Source organism: Mirounga leonina, unplaced genomic scaffold, assembly GCF_011800145.1.
Source record: "Mirounga leonina isolate KUSES-001 unplaced genomic scaffold, KU_Mleo_1.0 Mir_94, whole genome shotgun sequence".
Taxonomy (NCBI): Eukaryota; Metazoa; Chordata; class Mammalia; order Carnivora; family Phocidae; genus Mirounga; species Mirounga leonina.
The window spans coordinates 5,269,042-5,288,620 of record NW_023270855.1 but is presented as its reverse complement, the minus strand read 5'-3'; the positions used below and the strand labels follow the sequence as shown (position 1 = coordinate 5,288,620).

Sequence of the window (19,579 nt, the reverse complement as noted above, 5' to 3'; positions counted from 1 at the left end):
CAAATGTCCCTATGATAGGCTCCAGTAGCACTTGTCACAGTTGAAAATTTAGACTTGTTTTGAATGATTGTTTAATATGTATCCCCATCTGATTATAAACTCCATGAGAGCAAGAATCACATCTGGTTTTGCTCCTCATAATATCCACAGTGCCTAGCACATACCAGATAATATATATTTGCTGACTAAATGACTAAAAGCATTAACCATGATATGGAAATATGAAACCTTTAGAAGAATAAAAAGTGTGGGAAACAAGTGCTATGTTCTGTATGAGGCAGGGAATGGCATGAGGTAAATAAGTGCACAAAGGCTAAAGCATGGAAGGCCTTGCATGTCATTTTAAGGAACTTTCTTTACTCCTCACATAATGGTGGAGTCAGTGAAGGGTTTTTAAGCAGTGGAAATGGCATCATTTACTTTGTGTTTTAGGTAGCTCTCACAGGCTACATGCAGCATGGAGAAAGGATTTGAAAGGGCAATGAGATGGATGGAGGCCCAATCTAAGGCACGAACTTAGCAATGGAGAACAGGGGTAAATCTGGGGATTGTGTGATTGAGGAGTGAAAGAGATCAGAACAACTCTTAAGGTTATTCTGTGCCAGAGTAACTCTTAAGGTTATTATATGCCAACGTGGGTGACTGGTGGCTCCAGAAAGTCAGATCTAGTGATTCTCAAACTCATGGGCTGATTGCACTAGAATCATCTGGGGCCTTGATTTAAAATAGGGTTTTCTAGGCTCCATACCAGACCTTCTAAATCAGAAATTCTGGGCGTGGGGCATAAAAACTGTATTTTCAACTAGTGTCCTAAATGATTTCTTCCATATTCACACAAGTTTGGAAACAACTAAGACAGAAAACATACTAGAAGATAAAAAGGTTTATGAGACATGATGATGAATTTAAATTTGGAAATGAGGAGTTTGAATTACCTATGCAGATAACCAACAGACAGTGAGATAACTAATTCTGAAGATCACAGGACTGGTCCAGTTGGAGACCAGTATTTGGTAGAAGCTGAAAGTATGACAGCACCTAAGTTCACAGAAGAGTGAAAAGAGTGGTATGGTTATGGTTAAAACTCCAAAGAATGCAACACTTAAGATACAGAGGAGAGGATTTGCTCATTATTCAAAAAATACCCTAAAATGCTATTTCTGCATGAGATACTTGAATGCAAAATGGTGTCCTACTAGATGTTGGGAGGGATATCAAAGCTAAGACGCGGCACCTCTTACAAGCCCTGTGTACAGTTCTAAGCCTTCTCTCAACCCATCAGCCAAAATATGACAGGCCATATCATTCAAGTCCATACACCTTGAAAGAGTATATGTTTACTAAGAAGACACTAATTCGTTTTATTCCCAAGAGTCTTTAACTTAGAGGAGATCCTTACTTCCCATTAACCACACCAACATCCTAAAGCCCTTCTTTCAAATCTTTCCCAGATTCCTCTGGACAGAATTACTCCTTCCCTAAACACACGTTTTTATATTGCTTGTGGCACTTAACACATTCTATCTTGTATTATATTGTGGAGGCAGCAGAGTGTTACAGAAAGAACTAGCCTACAGAAATCAAAAGCTTCACTCCTACTTACAAGTTGTGTTACCCTGAAATCACTTATGCTTCCTAGTTTGTGAATTAATGACAATAAGGACCGTCATTACCATCTAATAAAATTACTAAGAAGATCAAGTGAGATAATTTATATTAAAGTGCTTTATTAAAATTCATAAATTACTGGGGCACCTGGGTGGCTCAGTCAGTTAAACTTCTGCCTTCAGCTCAGGTCATGATCCGGGGTCCTAGGATCAAGCCCTGCTTTGGGCTCTCTGCTCAGCGGAGAGCCTGCTTCTCCCTCTGCCCCTCCCCCCTGGAGGAGTGTTTTCTCTCTCAAATAAATAAATAAAATCTTTTTTAAAAATTCATAAATTACTTGCTCTTCTATCTGTACATATTCTCTTTCTGGCTAATTCTAAAAATCTTAAGAGACTGGGATCAAGTGTTATGTACCAAAATGTGCACCACAGCATTTATCAGAATATCTTGCATATAACAGACATTCAGAAGTTTGGTCAAGTATGTTGAATAGATGATATGAGAGAAAAAAGAGAGACAAGTTTATACTCTCATTCCAAAAACGACCTGAGGCAGCTGACATGCACGTTTCTTTGACCACTCTATTAACTATCCTGCCAATAAATTGTTTTCCTTGTTCATTCCCCTTTCTGAAATAACCCTTTTTTCTACCCCCACGTACTCACATATCTAAATCCTGTTTCTCCTACAAGATCCAAATCAATGCAGCCACCTCCTACTCCTTCTCTAAGCTCTCTATTCACTTCAAACCAAAAGGATCTTTCATCTTCTCAACTTGTCCATACACTTATCATACAGATAGATACTACCTTTTTTTTTTTTTTAAGATGTTATTTATTTGACAGAGAGAGAGACAGGGAGAGAGGGAACGCAAGCAGGGGGGAGCTGGAGAGGGAGAAGCAGCAGGGATCCTGACGGAGGCTCCATTCTAGGACGCTGGGATCATGACCTGGGCCTAAGGCAGATGCTTAACAACTGAGCCACCCAGGCGCCTCCAGATACTGGTTTATATTGTTTGCTATTTCTCTAACTAGACTGTAAATTCACTGAGTCTAGGATCAGAAAGTTTTCAGATACTCTGGACAACTTTAAAGGTGAAGAGTAAGTATAATAGAAACAATCTTACGTAGTAGCCATTTTTAAAAATCTGAAGGATTTCAGAAGGATCTGAAATAAGACTATCTTGTGTATGAAATGCTAACCCTGAATTTTCATAAATTTAGTGCCAATAGCTGATTGTTTCTATCATATTATCCATATAGATGAAGTTTACATTTTAAAGTACAGAAAGTAAAAGTACATTCTTGGATCTCCCAAATACTCAGACCAATGTCCAGCATATTAAAATGGAGAGACCATCTGGTATGGTAGGTAAAAGCAGCTTTTGAATCAGACAATGCCTAGAACACAGGAGTTACTAAAACATACTCATCAAAATGTAAATGTAAATGGCCTACATTTAGTATTTAAGTTCTGAAACCATGACATACTTTCTCTATGCCTCTGCTACTTCATCAAGAAAAAAAAAATAGGGCTGCTGTATAATGTGTTTAATATATTGCCTGCCACATAATAAGCACACAATGAACATAGCTATCACTATCATTACTACCATTCCTAAATATCTCTTGATTAATAAGTATTTCGTATATTATCCTACATAAGAAATTACAATGGAAATTTAAATACTTTCATTTCTCTATCTCCTACTCTATAAAAATAGTTACCATAAATTATGGTATTACAACAAAATATGTTATTATGTAATCAGTAAAAATCTATAAAAGAGTATTTATGGGGGGGCACCTGGGTGATTCAGTGAGTTAAGCATCCAACTCTTGGTTTTGGCTCCAGCCATGATCTCAGGGTCATGAGATCAAGCCCCATGCTAGGCTCTGTCCTCACTTGGAGTCTCCTTAAGTTTCTCTCTCTCTCTCCCTCTGCCTCCCCCTAACTTGCTCTCACTCTCTCTAAAATAAATAAATCTTTAAAATATATATATATATATTTATGGATATCTAAAAATGCTCAAGACAGAATTTGAATCAAAACAGACATAAAATTATGCATTTAGTAGTAAGATTCTGGTTTTATTTTAAAAATAATCTTAATGGAACTAAATTGAAATTTTCTCCTATATATTTTTTCATATTTAAGTGAGTAGTATATTAAGAACACACACCAAACTACTGGCAATACTTATTTTTGGTCTTTCCTTCTTTTACTTTCTGCATTTTCAATGTTTTCTACATTAAATATGTTTCTTTCAAATTCAAAATATTTAACTTTATATAACTTTTTTTTTTTTTTTAATTTATTTGAGAGAGAGAGAATGAGAGAGAGCACACGAGAGGAGGGAGGGTCAGAGGGAGAAGCAGACTCCCTGCTGAGCAGGGAGCCCAATGTGGGACTCGATCCCGGGACTCCAGGATCAGGACCTGAGCCGAAGGCAGTCGCTTAACCAACTGAGCCACCCAGGCGCCCCTATATAACTTTCAAATCACAAAACATTTACAGAAAAAATGGCCTTTGTGAATCTGAAGATGATCCTTTAAGTGATATAATTTGACCAACTATATATGGCATATATTTATTAAGTGCCCATATATTTCTTTTTAGAAAAGAACACATTTCAAATATTGCAGCAGACTGGATGTGTAATAAGATTTTTCTGTGGGAGGGCGCCTGAGTGGCTCAGTCGTTAAGCGTCTGTCTTCGGCTCAGGTCATGATCCCAGGGTCCTGGGATCGAGTCCCACATCAGGCTCCCTGCTCGGCGGGAAGCCTGCTCTCTCCCTCTCTCCCACTCCCACTCCCACTGCTTGTGTTCCTGCTCTCGCTCTCTGTCTCTGTCAAATAAATAAATAAAATCTTTAAAAAAAAAAAAAAAAAAAAAGATTTCTCTGTGGGAAAAAGACATACACTGGTAAATCCAAAAAGGAAGGGAATGAGAACCTTTCTGTTCAACATGTCATGATTGTTCCACCCAGGGTTCATTTCCATCATGAGATCAAAGCCATGCTTTTTATATATTAGGCACAAATAATACTTGCCAAATCTGAATTTTAAAAAGGAATCTAGCTTAAAGGCCAAGAACCTACTTTGAAAACTAGACTGGTTATGTGGCAGATGGCTAAGGCAGAAGCAGGTGGCTTTCAAACACAATGGATATATTGGAAAATCAATTCAACATGTGTCTCTAGGGTTATGTTTGTACACAGGTACATGTACATGCACGTCTATAACAATGTTAACATAGACAGAAATATCAGCGTATGTAAGCAATTATCACCAGTATTAAAACATTTCATCCTCAGACATGAGTTTAAAAAAAAAAAGATACATAAATAGAGAAGCCAGTATTTAGAATTTGAAACACTCTCATACTAAGATACAACAGAGTAGAAGGTCTCCAGACTAATCTCCAATTAACCAACTTGCCATATCATTCTTAAACTTTCCATTTTCTCTGAAAGATATGCAGACTTTATATTCACAGGATAATCAATGTTCATGGTTGGTACACTTCCATATACATCTTGCTCCCACATCAGTTTGTTATATTCACTATAATTAAACAGTTTAATTAAATACTATATAAACCAATAAGATAAGAGTATAAAATAAAGGGCTGTTGTTTCTATGAAAACTAAGGTGCTTTGGAAAGACTCAAGAAAAGCACATTGCTTTTTTAAAAATGAATTTCAAGTGGGCAAGGCCTTTCAAGGCCTTAAAATCTAAGGGTCTGGGGGAAAAAACCTAAGAGTCTGTCCCACGCTGCTTCACAAGTATCACCAGGTTATCACTCCACTTTATAAAAATTTTTAAACTGGAAATTATAGTCCATGCAATGAGCACAAGAAAAGTATAGAAGTCCAATCTGGTTTATATTTTAAAAATTTAAGGCCTTGGTTTTAAGTTAAAGTAATTAAAAACAGAACCACCGTAAGATCCAGTAATTGCACTCCTGGGTATTTATCCAAAGAATACAAAAATACTAATTTGAAAACATATATGCACCCCTATGTTTGTTGCAGCATTATTTACAATAGCCAAGTAATGCAAGCAGCCCAAGTGACCACTGACAGATGAATGGATAAAGAAGATATGGTGTATATATACACAATGGAATATTATTCAGTCATAGAAAAAAGAACGAAATCTTGCCACTTGCAACAACATGGACTGATCTAGACGGTATAATGCTAAGCGAAATAAGTCAGTCTGAGAAAGACATATAGCAAATCATTTCACTCATATGTGGAATTTAAGAAACAAAAGAACAAAGGAAAAAAAACCCAGACTCTCAACTATAAAGAACAAACAGACGGTTGCCCCCCCCCGGGGGCGGGGGGGGGGGAGATGCGTGAAACAGGTGAAGGTAATTAAGAGTACCTTTCTCTTGATTAGCACTGAGTAATATATGGAATTGTTGAAATCACTAAATTGTACAGCTGAAATTAATATAATACTGTATGTTAACTACACTGGAATTAAAATTTAAAAAATGAAACTGGTGGTTTTGCTTTAAATACATGTATTAAAGAAACAATTTTTAAAAATGTTCTCCCTTGGCTCTCTATGAAGTTTTGTTTGTTTTTTTAAGATTTTATTTATTTGAGAGTGAAGAGAGAAAGCACGAGGCGGGGAGGGGACACACAGGGACAGAGGGAAAGGGATAAGCAGACTCCCTGCTGAGCAGAGAGCCCAACTCAGGGCTGGATCCCAGGACTCTGGGATCATGACCTTAGCCGAAGGCAAATGCTTAACCGACTGAGTCACGCAGGCATCCCTCTATGAAGTTTTTCAAAACAATGTAAATCCATACAATATGCTTTACGTATAATTTTCTTTTTAACATAAAAGTCTATAATATCAGAATTACTAGTAAAAAACATTTCTTAGGGACGCCTGGGTGGTGCAGTTAAGTATCCAACTCGGTTTCGGCTCAGGTCATGATCTCAGGGTTTTGAAATGGAACTTAGCGGGCGCCTGGGTGGCTCAGTTGATTAAGCAACTGCCTCCGGCTCAGGTCATGATCCTGGAGACCCGGGATCGAGTCCCACCTTGGGCTCCCTGCTCAGCTGGGGGGTCTGCTTCTCCCTCTGACCCTCTTCCCTCTTGTGCTGTCTCTCATTCTCTCTCAAATAAATAAATAAAATCTTTAAAAAAAAAAAAAGAAAGAAATGGAACTTAGCGTCAGACTCTGCGCTCAGCATGGAGTCGGCTTGAGACTCTCTCTCCCTCTGCACCTCCCCCTTGTGCTTGGGCATGCGTGCACTCGCTCACTCTCTCTTAAAATAATTAAATAAATCTTTAAAAAAATGTCTTGGTGTTCTCTGGCACAGATTAAGACGAATTATATAGTTGCACTGTTAGTTTACATTGTCAACATTTTTGTCCTTTGTCAATGACCAAATATCTTTTTTATTTCAAAGATAGCTATTATGCACATAAATATATATTACTTTTCTTCATCTGTACCTTTAATTTTAATGATCTGAATCTTTATTCTCATGATTCTGTTATTCTGATGGATATGTTATCTGGACAGGCTTAATTCTTGAAGTGATTTACTGTCCATTTCCATTACTTGTTTGCTTGTTTTTAATGTCACATTTAAACAGGAGAGGTTTAAAGGTACTCGATTCAATATTTGGATTTCCAAGCTAAATATCCAGTAAAATAAATTTACCTATGCCAGAAACAGACACAGAATTAAGCGACTGACTAATCATCCAAACCTTAAGGAATACATAAAAGTAAAGCCAAAAAACAGCAAGATGGTAACTTACAGGGCAGACTTAGCCCATAAATGTGTTGTCTGGCTTCCATAATATGTCAAAAATCACGAGATTACTAAGCTATCTTTCAAGTTTCTCTTGAAAAATCAGAAGGTCTGGCAAGACTGGGCTCATAGTCCTAAATCACAACAATCAACTAAAGCTAAGACGACACTGCCCCTTTAGACAGCTCTTACACTCTTCAGTTTGTCCAAGTCACGTAACATGAGTTCACTCACTGTCACTACCTGCCTGGCTACATGTACCTGTTTTCAAACCCTAGCAGAACTACATCTTCTGTATGCCTCAACTAACCATAACTAAGACATGGAAGTGAAAGTTATATGAAAAGAGGGGCGCCTGGGTGGCTCAGCTGGTTAAGTGGCTGCCTTCAGCTCAGGTCATGATCCCGGGGTCCTGGGATCGAGCCCCGCATCCGGCTCGCTGCTCCCTCTCCCTCTGCCTGCCACTCTGCCTACTTGTGCTCTCTCTCTGTCAAATAAATAAATAAAATCTTTAAAAAAAAAAAAAGTTATATGAAAAGAGTTTCCTCTAAATTTGTTAAGCCTAGCTGTTCCATCCAGGCAGACCTAAAAAACCTGTTAATATTAAGAATAAATTATAGGGGCACCTGGGTGGCTCAGCTGGTTGAGCATCTGACTCTTGGTCTCAGCTCAGGTACTGATCTCAGGGTCATGAGATAAAGCCCTGCATCAGGCTCCACGCTCAGTGCACAGTCCACTTGTCTCTCTTCCTCTCCCTCTGCCCCTCCCCCCATTCATGCACTCATGCTCTCTCAAAAAATTTTTAAAATCTTAAAAAAAAAAAAAAGTAAATTATAAGAATGCATATGCTCCACTACAGAATGCAAATGTACATTGAATGCCAATGATGTGGTACAGTGTATATGAAAATTATAAGCAATTTAGTATATATCCATGCTAAGCACAGAAAAACCCAGATTCTAGAACTTTCTTGCCTTCATTAATGTAAGAAAGTCAATTCATGTGCAAAACCAAAACAAGAACAAACAAAGCATCTCTGCTCCTCTACCATAAAACTGAGCCTTTTAATACATAAAAAACACACGAAGGATACTGAAGGTTTTAGCAAAAGGGTAAAATAAAACAGAAGAGCAATATGTTAGGAAGCAAACAGGAATGTAATTATAAGCATCCATTCACTTGCTAGAATAAATATTATTCATCCCATTTATTTAATGAAAACAAAACTATTTTTTACCACAACTTTGAGGTACTTGCTGAGATACCTTTTTTTAGTTACCAAAGGTAAATGTGGAGAATCCTAGCTCAAAGAAGAGTAAGTTAGCAGAAAAAGGAAATCTAGCACACTTACCCGCTCTGCAGTTGCCTCATCCCCTGGCAGACACGCAGCAGCAGCAGCACAAGCTATTTCCATCATAGCAGAGCTGGTTGGAGCATCAGTTGTGGATGAAGACCTGGGTCGGCCTGTCTGCATAACAGTTGCCATCTCCTGGCCAGATTTCCTGTTGATTTGGGGACTTCCCTTTGGGGCCTCTGGTTTGCCCCGCCTACTATGTAAGCTTGTCCCTCTCTTCATCTTGGGTGGCACTCGGATCTGCTGCAGGACACGATTCAGAGCTGTGGGGTGGGTGGGGACACCATCAATTTCAGCACATGCGTTCTGGCTTTCCAGATCCATTTCAGGTTCTGGATCTGCCTGAATTTGTTGCACATCGTGTGGAGACACTGATGACCTCCTGCGCTGGTGCTGGAAGAGATGCTTCAAGCCTTGGCCAATCACATTAATGTTCTCCAAAGCATTGTGGGTCATTTTAGACAACTTTTGTTCTGATTCTGTCTGCTTTCTGGCCTCTGCATCTTGGGATTTGCCTCCAGGATCAGGGTCCTCATATAACTGTTCACTGCCCGAAGGCTCCATCAGTAGACTTAATATGCTTATTTGCAAACTCAAAAACTTAAACACACCAAGACCGTCAAATTAGGTAGGCATTTGCTTCAACAGTAACTACACATGCAGCTGTGAGACGGAGGCTTCATGCCTATCTAATGTTAAAAAAAAGAAAGAAAGAAAGAAAGAAAGAAAGAAAAGAGCCTCTTATTATAAATCCATGCAAAATCTCCAGTGTTAAAGAAAAACATGCCACTAGCCAAACAAATAGGCACTATCATTAAGCAATCTTTAATCAGAAGATTAAAAGACAGTTTTCTAGATAGTGGGTAATGATTATTTTCTAGAATAGGAGAAAAAGCTCAGAAACAAGTACACAGCAAATGAAAACAGCAATGTTTAAAAAAAAAAAATCCCTACAAGTTTCAATATATGAAGAATTGGATACTAAAGGAGTCATCTTGGAATGGAAACCATAATAACAGTTGACAGTATAGCCATTACTTGGGAAATCAAGAGGGAACAGACCATTCAATACGTACAGTGTAGGTGAGGCAATTTAATTCCTCTCACTCATAACCACAATTAAATGTCCATATGCTGGAACTCAGCAAAATAAAATCAAAGAATAGTGAGAAGTGGATATCCTAATCCAACTGTATATGGATTTTAATGAAAAAGAGGAATTTTTTGTTACCATTCATATTTATCAAGTTCACTGGTAAATAGGGGTGATAGGCTTGCTCTATTGAGAAGAAAAAGGAAATAAAAATCTTGTAAGCTGAATTCTCTGAAGCACAAATGACCGTCTGGCACCATATGAGCAAATGATCCACACAGACTATGTCTTCAGAGAGACTAGAGCTTTACTCAGTACCAGCTATCAAGAAAAGAGATTCAGTCATTCCAGAGGTGGGGAACAGGATGTAAGATAGTTTACATCTCAAATGGACAAGTGTTGGACAGTTGGAGTCAGTGTCCACCCCCACCCTACCCTGCAAAAAAAGAAGAGAGATTCAAAGAAATCCCTTTCTCTGAATAGTGTCATTGCTGACAGAAGTTTTCCACATATCCACACAAATTCAAAAACGAAGTAACACAGTAACTGGGTATGAGGGAAGAGTAGAGAAAAAGAAAGGTCAAAATGCAACCACACACCAATATTAAATGCAGGAAATTAAAAGGAAGCTGAAACTAAGAGATGTAAAGTCAACATAACTGCCATGGTTATGGAAATTACATGCAAAAAAAAGAGGAGGGGAAGATGGTAGGAATGAGATTTTTCTTAATGGAAAGAAATAGGTAGTATTTTTTTTATTGAGTTTTTGCAAATATATAAATTTGTATTAATGCACAGAACCTGCTAGAGAGGACAAAATATGGTGTGGGAAGTTATTCCCCTATTTTCCCTCAACCTTTTGTTCAACAAGCTTTAAAACTCCGTACACTACCAAGTAGTTTGAACAGCCTAAGTCACTACCAATGAGGCCCCTCATGTTGTGAGGATATGGAGACTCCTTGCCACCACGTAGCCATCATAAATTAGCTGGATGTAAGAGAGTTCACTGTGAACTCAAGGCTGCTGGAGTTCAGAGGGATTGGCATGCAAACCTGCTAGGGTCTTCTTCATGGTAATTACTCTCAGAAGACCTTACCATGTATATGGTACTGTTACTGTGGCTGTGCTGTCCATATTTTTTTCATGCCTATTTCCCCACCTCCTGACCTCTTCATGACTCAGGAGCATAAATGTTGTGACAGACTTCAGGACATTTATCCCTCACCAGTACCTTCCTACTTTCTAAATACCACAAAATTCTTTGCTCCCAAACTAGTCATGGGAATGGGAAATTTCACTGCCTTCTGCTCAAATTCTTTGTGGCCACACTGAAATGGGGCTTCTTACCCTTGTCCTAATTGTGCACTGCTTTTGTTTTTTCCTCTTCCCATTGGGGGAGCCAAGAAAGAATCCCTTAATCCTTATTAGGTTAATGATTATCTTGACCTTTACTGGAGTTTTCTGGGGCTCCTTGAGGGCAAAAATGTTGCCAATAATACATGTATTTAATTATACAAACCTTCCCTCATGAGTTTGTAGAGCAGACTAATAGTTATTGAATTATTTCCACTCTGCAAAGCATTAAGCTCCTCAGAGAGTAAGAGTTACATAACCAAGATAATCCAGTAACTAATCTCTTCTTGTACTGGGCAATTTAGACCCTAAGAAGATGTGAGGATGTGAAAGCAGCAGACTGACAATAAGGAAGTAATTTACTCTTTTCCTTATTTGTATTGTATTAGCTAAATAATACAACTGACTTTTTTGTTTTGGGAAACAAAAAATATAAGATAAGTTTTCCATCAGAGTAAAAGATACCATGATTAAAGGAATGGTATCAAGGTTAGCTGGAAAACCAACTGACCTACTTGTCTTGTATAAAGATACTATCTGTAAACTTGTTTCTTTGGGCAGTGTTATAAACTAATCAAGCGGGCACCTGCTTATTAAAAAAAAAGGAAAACAGTACATTTTAAATGTCAGTAACTTCATTTGAGATTTCACTAGCATTTGTACATCATTTTTATTTTCAAATAACTGGAAATGATTGATTACAAACAAAAAATGCCAGCATTCCTAGGAAAACCTAGAAATAGGGTGTCGAGCCAAAGCTTACACAGGCCACCTATACAGCTGCAAAGGTTATATACTAGAACAGTAATGAATTCTAGGATTTGTAAAGGAAAGACATTCCTTAATTGTACTAACTAGCAGAGGCTTACTTGGCATGGAACCCTAAAGAAACCTAAATTGAGCTTTAAATATCAAGTTGTAAGGTAAGAATTTTGAAAAACAACCTGTTGCACTACCTCTACAATGTATTAGTATTTACACTTGTAGCTATCACCTGCATTATTGCTGTGATATCAACACAAACAAGAAATATGGCCAAAATTTTGAAGCTTGCTAAAATTTTCTGTAGGCCAAAAGAAAATCTTTAAGGTTACCTCTCAATATACGCCAATTATTAAGGAAGGTGAAATACTGTGCCCAAAATACCAAAGACAATGATGATGTAATAATTAACTATAAAACTGCTGACAGTAAGAATGCAAGCACTAAATGAATTCAGTAATGTCAAAGTTTTTTAGGACTCCCCTATTTTCTTCTTTAAGACAGCAAATTCAAACGAGTAAACAGTTGCTCAGTTTATAAAACTCTCCAAATAATAGTATTGAGATACCTGGTTTAACACAAAGAAGTTCAACCAGAAAGTTAAAGTGTGCTTTCGTAAGAAATGTTGGCTTCTCTTTTATTCACTCAGCTTCTCTGAAAAGTAAAGTTCTTATAAGTAAACTAGAAAAAGTAGACAGAGAATAGGGAGCAAAAGGGTATGGGGAAAAGGGACAAGGGGAAGGACTACAAAGGAGGGAAAAGAAATGGAAAAGGTAGCTATTTACAGAGCAGGCATTTCAGAGAACTTTATTCAATTCTCAGAATTTTTAACAATTTTTCTACAACAGTTTCACCAAATATTACACCATTACTTCACATTCAAGAAACAAGCTACTCCGACTTATTATCAAGGATAAATTTAAAAGTTGTTTTAAAAGTCTGGCAAATATTTAGGAGGGTGCTCTGGAAAACCATTCAAATTAATAAATTATCTTTTTTTTTGATACAGTGACCAAAGCTTTTTGGTTTGGCTATGAACCAAGTTATTTTACTAACCATAAAGAGTTGTATACTTGCCTTTATCACTCTTCCTCAAGCACTTCTAAGGTGTACAGGAATCCTTTTAGGACAAGCTGAAAAGCAAACATTAAGAATTACAAATTGAACTTAGAGGGGAGAAGTTAACTATAATATTTACACAGAAAAAACTGAGTTTATATATAACAAATGTTAACATTTATCTCTCACTGGTAGGAGTAGGATAGTTTTTTCTAGTATTTTTCAGTATTTTCTAATTTTTCAAAAATATAATCAAGAAAAACTATAATCAACAAAGACGGTATTTTGGAAAAAAGAGTGTTCACTTGTTAGTACTTAAGGAAGTGCAGATGTCATTAAACAGCAATGAATATTTTTATACTATGATACTGAATTAGGAATGTCTATTAATTCTAAAGTAACATGAAATGCAAAACAAGTACATAACACAATTTTGTAAGCAAATATTTTTTCAAGTAGCTTGCAATTCTACATCTGCAATTTTGCATTCAAAACGAACTCTAAAAACTGTATCTACCATGAACAATTGAGAATCAGGAGGCACGAAAATTGAAATTTTTGTGGAAAAATGATCTTCTGACAGCCATTACTAGAGAGGCAATTTAATTAGACAAGTATTGGCGGGGGGAGGGGGGGCATCTGCTACGTGCTCAGCATTACACAGACCAAATGAAAGCATATTATCCTGCCCTCAAGGAACTCACAATCTGGGACAGAAAGTAAGATTTACATACTTGAAACTTAAGGAAAATAGCATAAAAGAATATCATTAAAGCTAAAATGTGTGAGGAAAACTGCAATTACCATTAGAAGATCAGTTAAGATTAAATTTGTTCAGGAAAGCTTCATGAAAGGGGAAGAAACTTTAGCTGAGCTTTGAAGGCTGAGAAGACGAATAAATAAGAAGGAAGATATGGACCAAGGCTCCCAGCTAGACCAGTAAACACAGTTTTGGGAGTAAGGAAAGAGGCTAGATGGGGGCGCCTAGGTGGCTCAGTTGGTTAAGCATCAGCCTTTGGCTCAGGTCACGATCCCAGAGTCCTGGGCTCAAGTCCTGCACTGGGCTCCCAGCTTCTCAGGGAGCCTGCTTCTTCCTGTCCCCCTGCTTGTCTGCATGCACACGTGCACACACTCTCTCTCTCAAATAAATAAATCTTAAAAAAAAAAAAGAGGCTAGATGACTGTACTGGTGGATACACATTTCTTGAGGCAGCTGAAGAATGGTGGCTGATGGATAAATGTGAGAAAGGACTTCCTATCACATAATCTTTTGTACCTTTTGAATTCTGTGCCTTATGACTATTATTATGTACTGAAAAAATAAATTTTTTAAAAAGGAAGAAAATACATGTTTCAATCTCTATGGTAAACATTTAAAAAAATAGTAAAATAGTATTTAACTGATACGCTAAATAGAAAGAAAATATAGAATTAAAATGCCCAAATGAATACAAAAAAAGAGGGAAAGATCACAGAACAAGCAGAACATATAAAAAGCAAAATGTAAGAGGTCAAGTGTAAACCCAAATATTCCAATAATTACACTAATGTAATCAGATCAAAAGACAAAAATAATTACACTAATAAAGAACAAAATTCAACTATTATGGTGTTCATAAGAATCACACCTAAGATACAAAGATAGAAAACAGTTAAAAATTAAAAGTATGGAGGGGCGCCTGGGTGGCTCAGTCGGTTAAGCGTCTGCCTTCAGCTCAGGTCATGATCCTGGGATCGAGCCCCACATCGGGCTTCCTGCTCAGCGGAGAGCCTGCTTCTCCCTCTCCCTCTGCCTGCCTCTCTGCCTACTTGTACTCTCTCTCTGTCAAATAAATAAAATCTTAAAAAAAAAAAAATGAAAAGTATGGAAAGGTCATACAGAAAAGGAAAGCGTCTCTAGCCATATTAATAGTACTGAAAGTAGTGGCGCCTGGGTGGTTCAGTCGATAGGCATCTGCCTTTGGCTCTCAGGTCATGATCCCAGGGTCCTGGGATGGAGTCCCTGCTCAGCGGGGAGCCTGCTTCTCCCTCTCCCACTCCCCCTGCTTGTGTTCCTTCTCTCGCTGTGTCTCTCTCTGTCAGATAAATGAATAAAATCTTAAAAAAAAAAGTACTTAAAGTAGACTCTAATGCAAAAAGCATTTATAGGTGTATAATTCTTAGGATTCAATGTATAACTCATCAGTAAGATATAACAAATTAAAATTTCTATGCATGTAATAACAGAGCCTTCAAATATATAAAGTGAAAGTTGGCAGAATTATAAGTAGTAAAAAATATCCATATAATCATAATGGGGAAACTTTTATACCAGTAGCTGACAGAACAAATGACCCAGAAAGAGGGAAGAAAAATAAAAATGGAAATTTGAATAGCATGATTAACCAGACCTACACTACCCAATAACTGCAGAATAAATACTCTATCAAGCACTGAGAGATCATTTACCAAAACTGATCATTTGCTGAGCTCTAAGGTAAGTCTCACAAGTTATTCTCTGACCACAATGTGGATTCCTAACATTCAGAGAAAGGAAACAACCACACTTCCCCCTCCAATCCCCATTTTCTCCTCATCCAACCTTTAGGCAATACAGCAGGGATAGGAGGTTGGCAAAATGGGTGAAGGAGAGAGGGAAATACAGGCTTCCAGTTATGGAATAAGGCATGGAAATAAAAGGCACAGCGTAAGGATACAGTCAATGACATTGTAATAGCGATGTAATGGGACAGATGGTAGTTACACTTGTGGTGAATGTAGCATAATACATAAACTTGTCAAATCACTAAGCTGTACACCTGAAACTAACGTAACACTGTATGTCAACTATACTCACAAAAACATACATACTTACATACATACACTTCAAAAATACAACAGGGATGGAGCAACATAGAGGTTGAACAAGCAGCTAAAACCCTGGAGGGAAAGCTTTCTCTCTGACTAAAGGAAATACTACCCCAAAGTATGGAAGAACCCCACCGCAGTTAGGAAGATTTAAACCATAAATTTTGACAAACTGCTTAAGACTGAATGTGGGCTGGGACACCTGGATGGCTCAGTGGTTAAGCGACTGCCTTGGGCTCAGGTCATGATCCTGGAGTCCCAGGTTCGAGTCCCACATCGAAATCCCTGCTCAGCGGGGAGTCTGCTTCTCCCTCTGACCCTCCCCCTCTCATGCCCGCTCTCTCTCAAATAAATAAATAAAATCTTAAAAAAAAAAAAAAAAAAAAAAAGACTGAATGTGGGCTAACATGAGAGTGTAAAGCCCCTGGGGACTAAAATGATAAGAGAGTTCCCACCCCAGGCTTTTTCTCCAGAAACCTCAAAAGAATGTCTAATGCAGGGGGGATCTGAGACAATGCAGAAAAAGTTCCTCATCCTTGCCCTCACTCACCCCTATGGAGCTTGAAGAGTAGAACAGGCAATGCCAATCAGCCCAGACCTTGTTCCCCTATCTCCCTCTGGAACAAAAGGCTTAATCTGCAAAGAAAAATTCATCAAGGCCTGTACCCTGAGAACACTGGCAGATTCCCACTAGAGCTGGAGGAAAAGAAAGAGACCGAGAATACTGGCACTCAATCTCACTCTCTCTCTAAATTAATGACCTTAATGGAGGGGTGAGAGAGCTCTAAAAACCTTAGCCAGGGGCACCTGGGAGGCTCAGTTGGTTAAGCATCCGTTTGGTTTCAGTTCAGGACATGATCTTGCCAGTCATGAGATGGAGCCCCAACTTAGGCTCCATGCCCAGTGTGGAGTCTGTTTCAGATTCTCTCTCTCTCTCTTTCTCTCTCGCTCCCTCCTCCTTCACCCCCGCTCCACCCTTCTCTCTCTCAATAAAATAAATGAGTTTTTAAAAATATCTTTAAAAATTAAAAAAAACCTCGGGGCCCCTGGGTGGCTCAGTCATTAAGCGTCTGTCTTCGGCTCAGGTCATGATCCCAGGGTCCTGGGATCCAGCCCCACATTGGGCTCCCTGCTCGGCGGGAAGCCTGCTTCTCCCTCTCCCTCTCCCACTCCCCCTGCTTGTGTTCCCTCTCTCGCTGTGTCTCTCTCTGTCAAATAAATAAATAAAATCTTTAAAAAATAAATTAAATTAAGATAAAATAAGTTTAATAAAATAAAAAATAAGATAAAATTAAATAAAATAGAATGAAATAAAATAAACCTTGAGGGCACCTGGGTGGCTCAGGTCATGATCTCAGGGTCCTGGGATCAAGTCCTGCATAGGGTTTCCTGCTCAGCATGGAATCTGCTTCTCCTTCTCTCTCTCTCCCTCTGCTCCTACACCCTGCTCGTGCTCTTTCTCTCTCTCTCAAATAAAAAAATTTTTAAAAAAAAAAAAAAAAAAAAAAAAAAGGCTAAAATAAGGGCTTAAAAAATTAACCTAGATACTGCAGTTGGGTAGAAAGAACAAGGAGAAGCTCTACCCAAAGAAGTGGTAGGTAAAGTTTTGTGAAGGCCAAACCTCCAAGACCCAGGTTCTAGTACCTGCCTAAATGAAGCTTAATAGACCATCACAGAGCTCCCCTTACCCTCCGTTACCATGCTAACAAGCTCTAACAATAACAGTGGAATATAGCTGCAAGAGACGGACTCTGAGAAACAGCACAAAGGTAAAAGCCAAAGCCAAGCAAGGAGATAAAGGACACTCGGAGACAAGGGACACTAGGAAAATGTCAAGTCTCTGGGTTCCCACGGCAAAAACAAGTTAAGTATCAACTCTGGTAACCATAGCAATAATAAACTTCAAACACAGCCCAACCTCCAACAAATTAACACAAATTCCACCTTAAAGGACTAGCAGAAGGAAATCTGCAGTCTTCTCTAAGCATATAAAATATTTACTTCAGTATTTTGTATCCTATACAACATGTCCAGCATTCAAAAATATTATGAAGTATGCCAAAAACACAGTTTGAAAAAACAAAGCAATCATCAGAACTAGACTCAGATATGACATAGATTTTGGAACCGGAACTATCAGGTAATTTAAAACATGCTTAATATGTTAAAGACTGTAATGGAAAAGGTAGACAACATGCAAGATCAGAAAGATAAATTCACATAGACATGGAAATCATGAGAATCAAATGGAAATTCTAGAAATAAAAACACAGAAACAAGTAACAAAAATTAGTAGACTTCAAACAGCTGAAAAAAGAATCCATGAACTTGAAAAGAAGCTAATAGAAACACCCAAATTGATACATAAAGAAGAAAATATAGTAGGAAAATAAAACAGGAAAGAACATATGAGAAATGTGGGAAATTATCAAACAATGTAACATACATACACTTAGAATGTCGAGAAAGAGAGAATGGAGAAAAAATATTAGAATGCCCAAGAACCTACCAAAATTAGTGACAAGACACCTAATTACAGACTTAAGAAACTCTAAAAAACAAACAAGATAAATATATCCTCCCCCAAAAAATACACACACCGGGGCATGTCATATTTAAATTGCTGAAAAGCAAAGAGAAAATCTTGAAGGTAGCCAGAGAAGGAAAAACATATTACACATAGAGGAATAAAAATAAGGATTACAATAAACTTGCAGTCAGAAGTTTTGCAAGTAAGATGACAGTGGAGTGACAACTTGAAAATGTTGGGAAAAAAACTGCCCAACCAGTACTCTATATCAAGTGAAAATATCCTTCATAAGTGAAGAAGAAATAAAGACGCTCTCGGACAAAAACAGAGAATTCATCGCCAGCAGATCCACCCTATAAAAAATATTAAAGGAAGTTCTTTGGGCAGAAGGAATATGATAAAGGTGAGAAGCTTGGATTTATACCAAAAAATGAAGAAATGAAGGTAAAATAAAATATTTTCTTTTCATATTTTTAACTGCTCTAAAATACAATTGTTTGAAGTAGTGAACAATGTACTGGGTATTTATAGCATATGTAGCGAAATATGTAACAACAGTTACAGTGAAAGGAAGATTTAGGAACATACACTAACTATTAAGATATATGCACTACATGTAAAGTGGTATCATTTTAAGGTATACTCAGGTTTGGGTTTTTTTAAAGATTTTATTTATTATTTGACAGAGAGAGACATAGCGAGAGAGGGAACACAAGCAGGGGGAGTGGGGGAGGGAGAAGCAGGCTGCCGGCAGAGCGGGGAGCCCGATGCGGGGCTCGATCCCAGGACCCTGGGATCATGACCTGAGCCGAAGGCAGACGCTAAACGACTGAGCCACCCAGGTGCCCCTACTCAGGTTATTTTTAAATGAATACTATAAATCCAAAGGCAACCACTAAAAGCCATTTTTTTTAAGATTTATTTATTTGAGAGTGAGTGAGTGTGTGAGTAGGGGGAGGGGCAGAGGGAGAGGGAGAGAATCCTCAAGCAGACTCCCCACTGAGCACAGAGCCCAACATGGGGCTGGATCCCATGACCCTGAGATCATGACCTGAGCCAAAATCAAGAATCGGATGCTTAACTGACTGAGCCACTCAGGAACCCCAAAAACCATTTTAAATAAGTAAAAATAAGTCAATAGGGAGGATGTAAGAATATTAGTAAAAAGTTCAGTTCACACTATAGAAGG

General features: G+C 38.0%; 1 protein-coding gene across 4 annotated transcripts in view; it reads right to left on the bottom strand.

Moving 5' to 3' along the window:
• Positions 1 to 19,579, bottom strand: part of TMCC1 (transmembrane and coiled-coil domain family 1) — a 251,085-nt gene that overhangs the window by 179,277 nt on the left and 52,229 nt on the right. For 2 of the 4 annotated variants that reach the window (XM_034996432.1, XM_034996434.1), the window contains exons 2-3: positions 13,032 to 13,087; positions 8,744 to 9,435 (exon numbers count right to left, since the gene is read on the bottom strand). In XM_034996432.1, the coding sequence (XP_034852323.1) occupies positions 8,744 to 9,310 (567 nt within the window). In that variant the 5' untranslated portion in view covers positions 9,311 to 9,435; positions 13,032 to 13,087. Of the gene's footprint in view, positions 1 to 8,743; positions 9,436 to 13,031; positions 13,088 to 16,410; positions 16,780 to 19,579 lie in introns of those variants that run through there. The other 2 variants (XM_034996433.1, XM_034996435.1) reach the window with 2 other exon arrangements.